The sequence below is a fragment of the Lasioglossum baleicum genome, chromosome 7, assembly GCF_051020765.1.
Source record: "Lasioglossum baleicum chromosome 7, iyLasBale1, whole genome shotgun sequence".
In the NCBI taxonomy this organism is placed as follows: Eukaryota; Metazoa; Arthropoda; class Insecta; order Hymenoptera; family Halictidae; genus Lasioglossum; species Lasioglossum baleicum.
Window position 1 is genome coordinate 11954668 of NC_134935.1, and position 17108 is coordinate 11971775.

The window sequence follows — 17108 nt, forward strand, 5'->3', positions numbered from 1 at the left end:
TTGAACGCTGCACGATGGTAGGGGAACCAGGAGCCAGGTACGACCATGATTTTTGTACGACGCTCGACAAGCCGGAGCCGTGTAAAGTCACAGATTTTGCGTTCGATTCCGTGGCCGGTCGGCCGACAGAAAAAAAAACGGTGTCCTGTCGTGCGAGCGTGCTGTAAGTCGAAGAGGAAACGCGATACGAATGGAACGAGCTCGGGGGTGGGTCGGCGAAGGTCATATAGATTTCAGGACACCTGATACCTCCGAATCGTGCGAGGGGTGGAGTCGTATCGCCCCGACATCTGAACTCTCCCCGAGTCACTGGCCCCGATGATCGCAAGGAACACGTGTTGACATTTCGCTCTCCGCGAAGAAAGAGCGCACGAATCTCTCTGGTCTGTCCAGCGAGACGAGTCAGTGGAGCAAAAGCGTGCGTCCTTTACTGACCATCTGAGAAGTGTTACTCTGTCGCACTCGAGTGGCTACTACGTGCATTTGTTTACCTTTGCTGCCTATGAGTATGATTTTCTCGTTTGCTCGGAGGGCGTGATTACAGGATCGGCCTGGTCTTCGCAAGGGACCAAGGGTCAAGGTTTTTTAGCCACCGAAGTGAAATCTTCTCGTGCCTCCCTCCTGTTCTTGCATCGGTCGTGAAGACATTACGAGTGCGGCGTCCAGTGTTCTTCCTCCTTTTTGAAACGGGACGGGCGAGTCGAGGCGCAGCGGCTGGCGTCGCGTGATACCAGTCAATCATCACCGGAGAAGAGGACTCGATGGTCGAGAAGTCCGTTGCCAGCTTCCCGTCTGTGCATATGCGAGAACCGGCGCAGTGCAGCGTCGTCTCGGAAGTGAACGGTCTAATTAGTCCCTCCAGAGCTCGAATCTGCGTACCGTTCTCGCGCTTTCAGCCTCGCTCGCGTGACGCGCACGCTAATTGCCGAAATATTAATGGGTCCCTTCCTGCCGGGGGGCATCTTCCCTCGACTTCCTCTTCTTCGGCTTCCTGGTCGTCGTCTTGCCGCACAATAGAAACCGGGTGATACGGGTCCGAGGAAACCGGGCCGGGTCGGGCAGCCGATCAATCAAAGCGAAGATATTCGAAAACGGGAACACGTCGGCGCACAGATTAATTTCTCCGGGCGTTATGCCGCGATCGAATTTTCTCGCTGGTTTGCTCGGTTTCCGTGGATAGGAGGGAGGGTGCAGGAAAGTTTAAGGGGGCGACGATCGACGCTCCACTCGAGCTGGCGAAGTGGCCGGAGCTTTATGAAGCACACACGGTAATGGTTACCTTAGGCGAGGGGACGGCGAGGGCCGATCCGAAACGATCGGTGTGTGCAGTTCCGCGCGCATTTGCGGATCCATGGATTCGTGAACGGCTGTAAGTGGACGCCCTTCTCGTAACGCGACGGTGAAGCCAACTCGAGTGAAGTTAAGGAGGGGCTTGGATGGCTCTTCCTGCGGGAATAGGAAGTCCAATCCACCCAGCGCTTCTGTCCCCCTTTTCCTTATACCCGAGGGCGCATAAATCACTCCTTCTGCTCGCTGCCGCGAATCCTCGGGAATGTTACGCTGTTCCAGCGACGCCGTGCTATTTTGCGCGCGGCCAAAGCTGACCGGATTCAGGTTTTGCCACCGTTTTACTTACGCTTGTTTGATCACCGGCACTTCTCTACCAATCATCCAGAGTTTAACGTGAATACTCGAAGTTCACGCCAGGTACTGGCTGACGCTTCAGATATCTGGATATAACATTTTTTTTAAGTTAGTTGCTATGCGGCAGTTGCCAGCCCTTATTTTATTTGATCCAAAAAATGTTAAAGATTTTCACGAAAATGTGTGGTGCTCATTTTCATTCGAGTCTATGTATTCTTCCTTGTATAGTTTCCGTTACAGTTCGCAATATTATTATGCTATACTTCATAGTTGGAGTAATGTCCCATGTTCTTGGGCAAGGTCTTCGCAGTACTATTATATCTTCAGCCGACCGAATTTGAATGTCTTCTATCAGTTAAATGCGCACGAGTCCATGAAAATATACATATTTTCCTGGTTGTCCACTTAACTTAGTCCGATTATGTTCCGGGAAACAAACCGTTAACGAACCGTCCTAATCCGTTTGCATAATTTCGATGATCCCTGTTCGAGTCTTCGATCGCGCAAACTCCGGCCTATCGACAACAAGCACAAGCTCGCGGCGGTAATTGTAGCACACGACGCGTCAAAGGTGGCCGGTAATAATTGATAAATTCGTTTGAAATTCCGTTTGTCGCCGCCCCTGTCGTTCAGCGGCGGAGTCAACGGGAAAGAAGGAAAGGCGTTGTTTAAAGTGTCCGTGTCGTCGCACGCGAGCGGCTCGACGGGTTTGCAGGAGCAGTTTGCAGGCCAGTGTGCGCTTGTACATGTGTACATGGGGTGGCGAGTCGGGGGCGAGTAGGTAAATGTAAGCAGTAAGCCATTTTCCAGACGATGAGGCGCGAAGCCCCGCTCGGCCTCTTAGCGCGGGTAATCCCTGCTTTACCAACCGAGCTTGCCGGGGGAAGAAGCCCGCCGCAGGTGCGACCCCGGGGCTTCTTCCCTCGAGGCGCAGCCCATATTTAATATCGCGCGTCCTTGTTACAGCCCGAGCATCGGTGAGACATCGAGCAAACGGTCAACGTCGCCGGTCTCGTTCCCTTCGCTCGATATCGACGTTATATGCGCCCTAACGCGTCCCGATAAGCGGGCAGCATAGACTAAAATTAGCGCCGCTATAAATTACCGACTCGAAGAAAAATCGCGGGGGCGATACATCCGATCACTGGCTCGCCGGCAGATCGATAAAATTAATTCCGTTCGGCCTCATAATGATAAGTCTCCCTCCTCCTGATAAACTGGGTCGGATCCTCTTCGCTTTTCCTGTCGTTTTCGCGAGAGACCGTTCGGCAGAGATCGGCGTCAACTTTCACGCGTATATCCGCGGCCTCAAGGTCTGTACTTGACTACGGCCAGACAGGCCGAGTCACGCCCGTGACACGAATCCACGCTCGGTTTCCTGTTTCCAAGTCAAGTTCACTTGTTCCTGCTGAGATCGGCGATCGTCCGAGGAGTCTCGAAGACTCGGGACTGCGATGTAAACGGGCTGCGACCTGGAGAACCGTGTCCTTCTTTTCGATCTCATTACTCATTGCTATCGATGCTTACTATTTACCCGTGGGCAGGTGATTGATGATCGCGCGGTTATTTTTCAGGCTCGACTGGTATCGCGCCGCGGACTGGAATTTTGCTCGATCGCTCGCGCCGTTTTATCCGCGCGTAGATCGAATCGATGCTGTACGTTCGATGGGAGGTTGATTATGTCCGAAGGAAGAATTGAATTCGCTGCTCTGTAATGATAAATTTTTGCTCGCGTTTTCAACGAAACCGGTTGTAGCTTCGCCGTACAAAGTATCGCAATTAGACGAGAAGAACGGTGTCGCGATTTCCTGGGAAGCACAGATCCTGTCCGCGCTGCTTGCAAGGGAATCCTGGATCTCGTTCCCGTGGTAATTACGAGGGAGACGCAGGTGGAGACAAACGCGCGACTTCGTTAATAATACCGTTCCGACGTGGCGAGGAAAGGACGCGGAGGAAGCGGTGGAAGAAGTTTTGCCAACCAATTGGCCGCGACGCACGCGATAAGAACTCAATTACCGTTTTATCCAATTGCGCGCTCCTCTTCCTGGCGCCGCGCCGTCCTTTTTTTCCGTACGCTCGCAATGGGAACGGAAAACATTCCCTCCCGGCGACGCACAGACTCCCAGCGAGCGCGTTTTGTTAAGCATCCTCTTTTTCGCGCGGGTTTTAATGTCTCCGTGCAAACGGGCGCCGCGAGCCTACACGAACAGACACATCGATAAGCACCGGGAAAACCGTGATCGCAGCGCGAGGATTCGAAAGTCGGCTGAAATGCGAGATCTCGATGTCGAACGGCTTTTCTCTTAGTCGCGGATGGAAATTTAATTAAAACTTTGAACCGGCCGCCCGGAAATGGAAATTGCGTTTAGTTATTTAATATTTGGCCGCCGGTAATTTATGCGCCGAGGCCGCGAGTAATTCAGGACCAATTACTTGAATCAGGAAATCCCGCGATAATGAATATTTACAAGCGTTGCGTCGGTAACTGTCCGGACCGAGGAATGAAAACGCGAGTCGCGGACCTCGTCGTCGTCGTCGGAATCATGCGTGATACAGCGCAGAAAGCGCAAACATTGTTCGTGCAACGCCATCGGTCGCGGCCGAGACTGTATCATTTAGCGTGGCAGCCGAACAATACCATATCTTATTCAATCTCGTCGGGCGGCTAACGTTTGCCGGCGTTTCTAAGAGGCATTGTTCGGCATCAACAGTTAGCCCGATTCTAAGCAGATGTTGCCCGGCCATCGAGTGCGTTGCCACGCAATTAGCGGCGCGTAATCTGGCCGCGTGGTAGCGCCAACGACGCCATTACGGCTCCGACGGCCGCCAACAATGAGAGATACAATAGCAACGAGACGATTGTGAGCAGCGAGTGGCTCGCGAATCGAATCAATGCGCCTCGTGAATCCCAGCGAGCGAGCAACGAACGCCGACATTGTGTCCTATCTCGCCACGCCCTCTGGTTTTTCGTCTTCTTAGAGCTAACGCGGACACCTGTTCCCTAGAAGGAACAGCTGAATAGAGTAAATTCCGGCGATCCTTCCTTCGAATAAGGGCCTCGTTTAAATAGAAACCTAACGACAACTTTGTGCCCACGAAACGAGCTCCTTCTTTCGGCTGATTCGAAGCGCGACGCGTGACGTTACTTATCATCGAATCACCCTTTGTATTGCGCACCTGAATTCGAGGAACGTTTACGAGACTTTCCGACGATTGTGGTATTTTCAGACAGAGATAAATAAGAATCTTTTATACGTTCGAACACAATCGACTAATTATGTATGATATTAAGACTGCGGATTTTTATACAAAATACAAATTGTCTGATACGTTCAATTTGAATATTTAGTTTCTGGTTTAGCGTGAAAGCAGTTCATGGTGACTAGAACATAATGGTGGAGAAGGATCTTGCTCGATTTCATTAGGAGGCAAAGAGATTCGACGGAACGTTCGAACAGATGGTGCTCGCAGATGCACGTTCCGTAGCGTGTTCGCGGGACGCATTAAAGTGACGCGCGGCCCGGGAAGATGCATCAAAATACGCTCAGGACTTTTGCAGTTCGATATTGACGCCCCCGTCGCGTCGCGGAAAGGCAATTTTTCGTCGAGGATACACGACTATCGCGTTAACGTTGCTCCCGCGGGATGCTCTTGTCGAAGGGGTGCGCCACTATCCGCGTATTTCAGCCTCCCCCCGTGGCGGCTCGAGGGGGGACATGGCCGTTGAGGGGCTTAGGAGGGACGGGGCGGAGGGTGGCTGAAAGCACCACGCTCCACTATCTCGCGGACAAACAGATTTTAATGAGTAAAACGGTGCGGCGGAATTGCATCATGGCGTTCCCGTGAATTTTACGGGCGTCAAACCTTTCGGTTCCACCTCCCAGGCTCGCGGGCCCCCCCACCCACCCACACCCATCCCGCCCGTGTCTCTTCCGCCGGGCTCGACGTTACACCCGCCATAGTCATCCATAGTTTATATCGCACGAACACGCGGCCCCCGCGTAATGGCCGTCCGTAAAATATTTATCGCGGAAATTAGTCGCACGATGATGTATGCCGCGTCCACGCACACATCCGGCCATGGAACGCGCGCGCGCACCTGCCGACACGCGTGCGAACGCGTGCAACTCCGCGCAGCCTAGATGGAAACGTATTTGCGCGAAATCGCCGCGACCGCACACGCTGCGGCCGACTCGCGCCACCCCCGCTGCCTCAACCGCCCCCGCGATTTCTCTCTCTCTCTTTCACTCACACCCCGTGGGACAATAAGCGTCCCGATGTCGCATCGGCGAAATATCGATTCCCCGGTTCGACGATCGATCTTTTCACCCTCCGAGCGGGCCAGCCCGCGTCATTACAACCGTAACGGGTTATAGACTAAGCCGAAACAGCTAATTACCGACCCGTGCTAATTTACCCCGTTTTTCTTTTTGTTCCAGGTAAGTCTCGCTGGTCACCCTGCACCGGAACACATGTCGAATCGCGTAAGTTCCAGATTCATCACGTTCATTATCGGTTTCTCTCAGTAGCAACCTTGTATAGTCATAACCAGGCTGTGGATATTGTGCATTTATGACGAGAATGATTAATTCCAATTTGAGACAGCAACAAAAAAATAAAAGAATTAAAGAGTATTAAGAGAATTAAAAAGAAAACATTTCATATAGAAACAATAGAGAAGGTGATATGTAAGTAGTTTCATGTAACCCTCCTGACTGTCAATTATTGTTTTGCATTTCTCGAAAATGGTGGTTCTCCAGAATGAAATGGAAGTTTGGTACGGAAATTCGACGGAAGGAAAGTAAAGATACTGTGTACAATCGATCCGAAGTTTTGAGGTTTTCGATGGTGTCCTTGGATAAGTGTCCGATCTTCGCCTCCGCAGCCAGGTGTGCTCGAAATCAGTTCGCGGACTGGTAGAAGAAATATGAGACTTCAGTTACGAGATACGACTGGCGAGGACATAGATGAACGTATAATAAAATCGTCACGCGACCAGATTATTAGATAGCGTGATTAATCCCCGGGGTGGATGATTCATTGATGAAGGTGTCCTAATTAACCCCTTGACGCGTGAGCTTTTCCGATGGGTATCGAACAACCCTTTACCCATTTTTAAGGTTATTTCCAGCCGACCGCTAAATGAAAATCGATATTGTCGAGGCCCTTCTTTTCCGAACAAAAGGAAATCGTTATGTTCGCAAGGTTCTGTTACTTTGAAAGACCCAACGCCGATCTTTGCCTGGCAGATGTGCGGCTATAAATAGACAGCAATGTTCACGCGATCGCATCAACGCCTCGCTTCATATATTTTTCACCTTCTTGTGGGAATCATTAATGGCTACAACAGGTTGAGGCTTTCCGACGATTTAAAAACCGAATGCGTATCCACATGTCTATCGGCACATACATATAGCCATGAGTTATGGCCTACTTCTCATTCTCACCGATACCGTCTGGACAAATTCCTGGAAATTCACCTCTCCGGGATAAATGACCAACATCGGTCCCGGTCGTTCTGCATATATCCGAACATCGCTGTATTTAAGAAATGAAAATCTTCGACCGCTGATGAAGCGTGCACGACTGGAATTCATAACTTTAGCAGGCCACGTTTCCCTCGTACGAGTCGAACGTAAATCCATTTTCCCACAGTAGCGTGACGTTCGATGCTCCACGGTGTTCCACGGCATTGTGTCCGCTTGTAACACGCTGTTAAGCGTAATGACGTGTGTTTATGCTCCTGAAAAGTTTCCTTCAATCCGAGTTATTCCGCGGCCGGGCCTCCGCGCCGGCAGTCATTATCTAATGTTAAGAGTTGTTATTACGAAGCGCGCCGAGGATAGAGTCGTGGATGGGACCGGGGTAATGCCAGGTTGGTCAAACGTCGCAAATTACGACGGAAGACACACTATTAATTAGCGATCGGACGTTGTTTACCAAGTCACGACGACGGCACCGGTATTGTGAGCCCGAGCTTCTTGCGCTAGCCGACTTTTGCTATTACATGCCATTTAGCTAACGGTCGGCGTGCACCGGCTTCCATTATTTTTACGACTGTGCCAATGCCAAAGCGTGCGAGAGCGAGCCCGTGGACCGAGTCGTCGTCCTGTTCGCCACCGCCATCGCGGTTCTCAACTTTCCTCCTTTTCTCAAGGTGCTGCATCCTACTTCGAACGAACCAAGGCGGGCTTGCAACTTTACACGTTCATTGCACTCGCAAGTTGGAACTCGTCTAGTTCCAAAGAACCGTGTGTGGTCAATGAAATAAACTTCTGAATTTACATCGAGGAGAAGAGATCTATGAACATGGAAATTTCAATGGAAATCTGCTGTTCATTAATCGCAGAAATCACATCTGTAATGAAACTACAATCTTAACAGAAAGAATCACATCACAGAAAGAAATATGGCTAAGGCAGCCATCTCGTGAATTATATTTTGAAAGCAAAAATTTCAATTTTGCTATTTCAAGATCTTTGCGAGGTGCACATGTGTTCTTCGAAATCCGCGTTGAATATAATTTGTTAATGTTTCGCCTGTTATGAGATGCTCGCCATAGCAAACGTTGGATTTACTTCGAATTTCGGTCTCCCTGTTGGCTGTCGATTTCGCGAATCGAATTTCGCGAATAGTTCCTCCGATTAATTAGCATACAGGTGCTCGTCGAAGCGCGAGCAAGCGATTTTTTCGAATTATCCGCGTCGACGCGGATTTCGTTCATAACTCGGCCGGAATGAAATTCGCGTCGTCGGATTTCCGTTAATCCCGGGAGCCGGGCGCGCGTTCCGTCCTGCCGGCAGAACGAAACGAAATTAAATCGTGCGTCGGCTGCGTTAATTAATACGCATTGCCGGCGTGTCGATTCGCGCGCGGCGATAGGTAATACGCGCGCGGGCTCGATTCCGCAATATGTAGTAGTTTCTAATTAACGGGAGGCATTGCGATCGATCCAATAAAAGTAGGCAAATAAATCGTTGATACCCTGTCAGTACGGTCGACACGATAAATCAGTACTTTCGAGCAATTATACGGCCGGGCCCGTTCCGTTGCGGTAGGAAAAACAAATTTTGAGTAACAAGCATCGATTTTAATCTCGAATTTATTCAACGCTGATTAAGCTGTATCGGGATATACGTCCGCCCGTTTATATTCGTCGGGGATCGCGTTATAAATGACCGTTACCTGTATAGGTCAATCCCCGCGTTAATCCCGCTCGCCGTTAATGTCCGATTAAAAGAAAACACGGTGAACATCGAAAGGATTACGGGCGAACGAGCGAGCGACAACCGTTCGGGAAGCTTTTACGAGCGATCCAGACGGAACAGTGGAATACAATTTGAATAACTAAGAGCAACGGGAGCGCGGCTGCGGAATCCACGAGGGACATCAACTTTTCCCGGCGCGGCGCGGTGTGGCGTCCCGACGTTTGCGGTTGCCGAGCATTAGCATCGGGAAGTGGCAGAAGTTAAGCTCGCCGTGTCATTTCTGTGTCTCTTTAGCTCGGTCCTCTTCGCGCGCCTCTCCGGTTTCTCTTTCTTCCCGCGACGACTGGCCGCGTAAATCCGGATCGCAGACCTCTCCCGATGCATTTGGAAATTGCACTCGACCTTTCTCGCCGATGCATCAAACTCGATGAATTAATGAGAAGCACGGGGGGAAGAGTATAGACGGAGCATCTTAAAGAGGCGAATGTCATGACTGGTAACGTCGATAGGGAAAAGGGCTTCTTACTAATCTGTGTAAACTGCTTCGGTGATCGATGGACGCGTTGAATACAGGCCACGCGAGTCCTTTGCTTCCTGCGATGCGTCCGACTTATACAGTAGGGAAGACGAGGGGGGGGGGCAAAAAGTCTCCGATTCCGCGTCACCAGATCGAACAACGGTCGGTCTGCTTTAAGTCAGCCCATCCCGGGTGCAACGATTTGCATCCGCGTTGTTCCTCGCTCGAACTGCCGACGATTCGCGAGACGGATTCGAAGCACTGTTGGAGCTTGTCTCGCGAGACAACGAAACGAATGTTCTGGTGAGGGGGCAGAAAAACGCGGTCGGGGCGAGAGCGGGATCGGGTTCGGGATCAGGATATCGGGGTGGCAACGCTTGGAGGTGATTCGGGAGCGCAAAAGTTGGACGTACCTCGAGGAGGAAGAGAGACTTCGGTCGTCGAGGTGCAATGACGTAGGGCGTCGGAGGCGTTGGTGGCGCTGAGCTCCCACCAGCAGCGTATCGATTCCTCGATGCCAGGCAAGGAAACCAACCTCCACACCCCCTCCCTTCGGCTTCCACTGCCTTCAACCACCCCCGGGCAGCCGTGCCGGCTAACTCAGCCCTCTCTTTCCCTCTTTCCGCCCATCCAATCGGCCCAACCACTCGCCCACACCACCTCCTCCACCCCTTCCTTCTCCTGCGCCACCCTTCCCCCGTCTTTCGCCTACCTACAACCCCCTTCCCCCTCGAACAGCCCTTCCTTCCTCCACCGTTTCTCTTCCGTGCGACGGCCAACTTTCCAGATATGAATTAACAGAGTTACGGAGCTTCAGTGGCGGCCGAGCTTCGAGTTACGCGGCTTACCAACTCGGGAACGTCTTCTGGGTCCCCCATGACCCCCACCCCCCTTCCCTTCTACTCTTCTCCCGTACACATCCGCGTTCCTCGCGTCGCCACGCCATGCCAAGCCAAGCCAAGCCACACTCGTCGATACGTCGATACTTTGATTGTCTGTCGCACGATTTATGAGCCGTGGAAGAACAAGTGACTGACTGGGTGGGTGACGCGTATCGGAGGCTTTTTGCAGGCCCGGCACGCGTGGGACTAATGGGGTAATTAAGTCGGACAGCGTGGGAGTGGTGGCTCGTCACGAATGCTGATTGTCGCCGGTGCATAATCTGTCACGAGATCTGTATTCGATGGAATCCCGGTCGTGTACATTCACAGAACCTCGCATTACCTTCTTCCATTGTCTCATCGGGGCATCGCATCTAAATCGATCCTCTTGCCGTCCCGCGTCGAACCTCTCGGTTTCCGTCGTTTCTGTCCGCCCACGCTCCGCGGTTTCGTCATCGAAACACCGTCCTTTCATGTACCTACACCGCGAACTGTACGCGCGAAATACCATTCGGTCGACGACCGCCATGTCTCTGTAATTTGAATTAGGAAATCGAAATTTTGTAGAGGAATCACTCTTAAGGTCGGGGAGCTGGTTGAGGAAACTAGCGAACTGATTTGCATCGACTGGCTCAGATGCTTCGCTGCAATCTGAGAAAAGTTGTGGTCGAGGTTCGATATAAACTGGTTCATTATATGTTGTTCATCGTTGACGACCGAAAGTTTCGTAGCTGTCGATCCTATCATCGGGAATTCGGGAGATGCCCTTCTCGTATGTATAAGGAACTATAAGCCCCCTACTACGCTATAAGAATGAGGTCACGGGAATCACCCGTTGGCTCTTTGTTATCTTCTCGTGGACGAACAATACATTTATTTACTCCTAAGCTGGCAACGATGGTTGCGCATGAATCGTCACCGACGCGACGACGCGGTGAGATTGATGCGTCCTTCAAACCCTTTCTGCCTCCGGACTTCGTTTGACCCTTGCACGGTCGTAGAAGCATCCGGCTGATAATGCCATTCCGCGGCACTGGGTTAGTGCAAGCACGCGGGTGCAACGTCGAGGAGGAGGGGTTGGCAGCAGAGAAACGAGAGGCTGGGGGGGCGGGAGGCTGCCGGTAGTCGACCGAGGAGGGGGCGGTCGTAAGGGGTGCGCGGGCGTTGGCGGGGAAGGGAAGGGTTTGGGGTATTAAATCATAGAGCCGGAGCGCCTGCCGCCGGTTTACTGCCGGATAAAACGCAGTGACTGTTATGTTATGGACCACCTGTATGCCTCGACCCTGAACTCTCTCCCTCTCCCTCTCTCTTTCCGTTGCTTTGCCGGCTGCTCTCGAGCCGACTGGAATCTATATAGGTCCTAAAACAGCCCTCTCGCCCCAATGGAAACGGAACGTTGCTCTAGATTAGTTTCTCGATTCTCCGAAAATTACCCGGCTCGTTGGGGCGGCATCGAAATTCGGACGGGTGGCTGTCACCTTCACGACACACGAGCTCGACTATAGGTAGAGAACTCGACGACTAATATTTTGTGACTATAAGTCACAAAGAGTTACACGTAGTTGAAGCACCACCATCGGATTCTGGAAGGTTGTTAGAAATGAGAATTTTCATTATCCTTCCTTACTGGACTGCTTCGGTCTATTTTACAAAGTGTTTGCTTTCGATATCGGGAGAACCTGTAGACTCAGCAGAAAATTGGCTTTGGTTATTTGAGTTTAGATACCGAGTAGAATAGATTCTGAAATTTATGCATTAACTTCGTCGAGTTTCGGTTTCCAAGTGAATGTAACCGGGTTTTCGAAAACGTCTGGCTTCAGGAGCACACTCGGTCATTAGACGCGTGGTTGGGAGGACAGAATGATTGGTGCATTTCATCTGTACAACTGGAAATTGACCTCGAAAGCGGTGCAGCCTTGTTGAAAGCTCTCCCGTCGGTCAGATCCGTCGGTCCGATTCTTCGGTTCGATAAAAATTTGTCGGAGCTCGACGCGCGGATGAAAAATAGCGCACGATCACGCGAGCCGCGAACACCTCGTCCGGCCGGGCGAGCATTCTCGCCGCGCGAGTAATTAACGCGTCGTCCTCGACAGGTCTGACGTGGCGAGTGCAGGCGCGCGCGCTCTTCGGAAAGGAATTCGCGACGGGAAGCGGCCGATTCGCACCTAGCCCGGACGCGAGGCACGCAAAAAGTGGGGCCCCGGTCGGCGCGGCTCGTGGAAAAGAAGGAAGAGAAACCGGGTTGCGTAGATTCCTTAGAAAGAAAAGCGGAGCTCGCGCTCGCGCGCGTGTTCCACCTCCGTCCGTTCCCATATCCCTACACGTCGCGCCGTGCCGTCTCTCTTTCTGAACCCTTTCGGCCTTGGGGTCGAGTTTTTCGTTTCTCCGCGGAGATCGGTATCCGCGATTATATTATAAATATACATGTAACTCGGAGCGACGAGGGACGGTCCCCTTCGTCGGACGGACGCACACGAGCACCGCAACCTTGTGTCCGTGGTGCGCGCGCGAAAGATACCTGCAACGACGCAACTGCGCAACGTGCACTCGGTGCAGAGTCACGTGTATTGTATATGGCCAGCACCATATCTGCCTCCTCGGCTACGAACGAAACCCGGCGCTGCTCGTAGCCTTCGCCTTATCTCTCTCCTCCTCCCCCGAGACTCCGCACACCTTCGCGGGAGCTGCCTTCCTTCCTCGAGCGTTCTCTCGTGTGCCCGCGGTATTAAATACAATAAAGACATTCAATGGGAATTAATCGGATATCTACGTATCTACCGTCCACTCTGGCCGCATTGTTGCGCCGGTGCCGTGACGCGCCACCGCTCTTTTCTTCTCGTATCCTCCTCGTTTTTCTTGCCACTGCTGCGCCGCACTGCTCAGCTCCTCCTGCATTTCTCCAGCTCGTTCTTCGTATTTCACCCTTTTTGCCCGGCCGAGCCACCGCCACCGTTCCCCGCCAGGTCGAATGGAGATATTCCGCTGCGGAATAATATCGAGCCACGTTTTTCAAGCAACGCAACGCTCCGATGCGTCTCTCGCGGCCATGCTTTCCCAAGTGGTCGCGTTCTACCGATCCACCATGGCTACCGACGCCACCCTTGTTTTGCGGATTCCAGCAACCACAGTTCACTACTCTTTCTTTCTGTACACGAATCTCTAGAGAAAAGGATGGTCTGATACTAAACTTCATTTAAATTTTTGCTGAAAGTATAGAGACTGTAATACTCCATATATAAATGAACCTGGAGACAAGTTGGTTCACATAATAGGAGAGAGTCCTGTCTCCCAGAACCATGATTTTTTATTCATTTAATAAGAGTTCAAACGTTCATTTAAGAGGATTTCGATCAGCTTGAGAAAAATAATTTCATCGAATTTAATATGTACTACGAATATTTTTAGACCTCTTAAGTGACCCCTAGACGATCAATAATATTGTAAATATTCGCTTGAATATTATCGGAGGACCATATTGATGGAAATATTGATCGTCAGTTGCTTGTGAGACGGCAAAATGAGAACATGGTTGACCCACCGAGCTCCCCTTCTAGTGATCAGGGTTCCGTTCGGGATCGGGATTTCACAACTGATTATCGGGAATTGTGGTGTATGAAGTCAAAAGATTATTTTAATAGAAACAGAAAAGCAATTGAAATGCAAAAAAATTTTTGATGCATTGAAACAATGTAAACCAGACTTTACGGTTGAACAATTAAAAAAGAAAATGAAACAGCCCCGACCATGCAGCACGAATATTTTTGCCAGTATAGAGTATTGGTGAGAATATTGGTGCATTTATATTGAAGATACAGCGTCAATATTGAAGCGAATATTAACCGTCTAGGAGCCACTTAACATAAAGTAGATACCTGACTATGTATTCGGTTATCGACATAGGGTTTAAGCGGTTATAAATTTGTTTGAATGCACACGAATTTGTGTTAGAGATCCTACGACCTCCGATGAATCGTTTCGTACGACTCCCGTCGCGGGCTACGCGCAAATCAACCCTCGTTCGCATTCTCACGTGACTGTGGTTGCTGGTACAAGCACCAGCCGGATACTTAACGAACCCGTCCCGAGGTTTTCGAGGCGGCTCGGTTCGGTTTTTCTGACCGGCAGGAAAGAAACGGCTCGGCTCGAGCTCGAAGCAGCTTCGGAGCGGCTTCGGCTTGGCTTTCGCGCAGCTCGGTTTGGCTTGGCTCGCCGCGGCACGTCGCGCCGCGCCGGTGTACGCCGATACGCAACGTCGACGAGGAGATTTTAATCTCGATCGGAGAATTAATTTGGTGCCTTGTAGGGAATTGCGCTCGAGGAATCGTAACTGTCTTTAATTCGATTATCGGATGCTCTCTATCTTTCCAGGGTCGCATTGAAATTCCTTAATGTTTTAATTATCTCCGGTAACGAGGGCGTTCTTGTTTACGCCGGCCATTGTTCTTCCTCCGCGGGCTTGCGCGGCGGGGGCACGGTAATCGTTGCGGCGAAACGATGCGCTTATCGCGGAATTTATCGCGCGGCGCGCAATCTTGATCCGGGTGGGACAGTTATTAATTGATTCGTCCGCGGTGCATACGCTCCATTGACCTATGCCTTTGAAGAGAATATCGGCGTCGGGTAACTCGCGATCGAAATTTGTTCGCGTCGTGTTCTGCTTTACTCTCTGAATTCCTACACCCGCCGGAGTTTTCTAAAGAGCATAAGGGTTGTGTGTCCCGTAATAGCATAATCTCGGAATCGAACTCGCTGCTCGGACGAAGTTGCAACTTTTCCGCGTAACCGAACACATTGTGCGCAGAACGGTAAAACATAGTCGCGGGGGAAGCATAAGCTCGTCAAAACTGTCAGATCTTTTCCCGGCACGGAGTTTCACTCAGCATTAAACTTTTAACCCGTTCCGTTTCTCCGTTTCTTGCACGGTGTTCGCGAGTTAGTTCTCGGGAACGTATCGATTGGTCATTACTGTCGCGGAACGAAAACTTCGTCCAGTCAATCGACGTCACATTGTCCAACCGCTCGGGGTGCGTGGAAGCAACCCGAGGAAAGCCGACGGCATCTAATGAAGCTATAGCTGGGAACGGCAATTGTGGGGAACCGCGATGAATGATGAATGCGAACTGAGCTCGATCAATGGACGCGGTTGCATTAAAATGCAGCAACGATCCGCGGCCGATCTTGCAACCATTTCACTATCAAATCGCGCGACAGCCATGAGAACCCTGATGCAGGCGGGTTCACCGGGCATCGTGCACTTTAGATAAAATCGATTCGTTTCTACGACTAACTAGCGACCACGGTGCTCGCAGTTAACCGCCCGGCCAGGGAAATTAAATTGCACCTGTGCAGCAACTTAACATTCTAGGGGTAGAAATGCATATGTTTCACTACATCGGAATGCAAATGTTTGAACGCGTACGTTTGTCGTACATGGTTTAGAAACGAACTTGTCCCAGGCACAAATTTATAATCAACTAAGATCTATCTTGTTAATGAACAAGGTCACTACAATCGCTCTTCGTCTTTTGTCACTAACGGTTTCGTTTAAGTCTGTTGGTATTTGTCTTTGTTCCTTATTTTATTGTATACCGAACAATTCTGGAATTCTCTGCAGTTTGTCTGAGCGTCAGGTGCGCATGGAATCGGTTAATTAATTAACGTCTTAAACACATAGTTTAACGGCAGGTTGCGCATGACCAGCGTCTTCCAGGAAGAAATGTATACCAAACGTTCCGGTAATTGCGAGGTAGCCTCGGAGGTTGCTTTATCGACTAAGCGTCTTCCCTCCTCCTGGTGTCTATCCCCACCCCTGTCATTACAATTATTATTCATCTTATCTCGGTCGATTTGCATTATATTTGAATTTAAATACACGGCCCGGTCGTCCGAGCGGCCTCTTCCCCACCTGTCGCCCGCGTGAGCCCTCCTCCTCGCGTTCTCGTCCCAGTGGAAGTCGCGCGACCAAGTAAGCGAGCGAGTAAGCGAGCGAGTACGGGGGTTACCTTGCCACCCACCGGCCGTAACTCCCTCGGCGTAATTGCAGGTCGCGCGAAAACAATGCCGAAGTCGATACGATCACGTGACCAGCCCGAAATAATTCGTGGTCGTTTTCGTCGCGACCGGAGGGCCGAGGCCGGGGGCCGAATCGCTCGCGTGGTTCCGCGTGAGAGTTCCGTCGGGACGAGCTCCCAAGATTTCGATGCCTCTTTGTTCGGTTCCTCAGGGTTGAGCGGTGGCTAATTAAACGAGGAGTAACGATCCCGCGTGTATGCGCCCCGTCCGTGTATTTATGCGCGTAATTCAGGTCTCTCGTGAACTTCTTCACTTTTTGCGCGCGGTACGAAGGAAGTCGTTTGACGTTCTGTGAGAAAGCCAAAGATTGTGATTCATTTGCGACGCATTCTTTTCAAGCCCAGGCTTTCGGGATCTCTCGGTGACATTTGCCGGGATACTCCCCATCTTTCTGCGAGTTCCTTTCCTCGTCTTTTCCCGATCGACGCGTTCGATCCGGTAATATTCCGGAACCCTCGGCCCGGCGTCCTCATAAACATATCGAGCCGCAGACTATCGTCCCGACCTGCCTCAACTGAAACGTTAGCGGCGAAACGGCGTCATAAATAACGTCTTAAGTGTAGCGTCACGGCGTCGACCCTCTGCCGGGAGCGTGACCGACCTACGGGAAGTCCTTGCACCTAGAGTAACGAGCAATAAAAAGAATTCGTAATAGCGTTCCCGACATTGTGATCGTAATTCCGGGCAACAAAGCGTCGAGACGCGCCCCGGGAAGCCTGCTCCTCCTCTACCCTCGCCTTCTCTTTGCATATTCCTGTCTGTATTTTCGCGACCGATACGCAACCT

The 17108-nt window shown here is 51.2% G+C and overlaps 1 protein-coding gene across 9 annotated transcripts in view; it reads left to right on the top strand.

The window, feature by feature from the left end:
* The window catches only part of Hth (Meis homeobox homothorax), a 518842-nt gene that overhangs the window by 248702 nt on the left and 253032 nt on the right, over nucleotides 1–17108 (top strand). For 6 of the 9 annotated variants that reach the window (XM_076427479.1, XM_076427474.1, XM_076427471.1 and 3 more), the window contains one exon: nucleotides 6084–6128. The exons of the other annotated variants lie outside the window; for them this stretch is intronic. In XM_076427479.1, the coding sequence (XP_076283594.1) occupies nucleotides 6084–6128 (45 nt within the window). The remainder of the gene's footprint in view (nucleotides 1–6083; nucleotides 6129–17108) is intronic. 9 annotated transcript variants of the gene reach the window in all.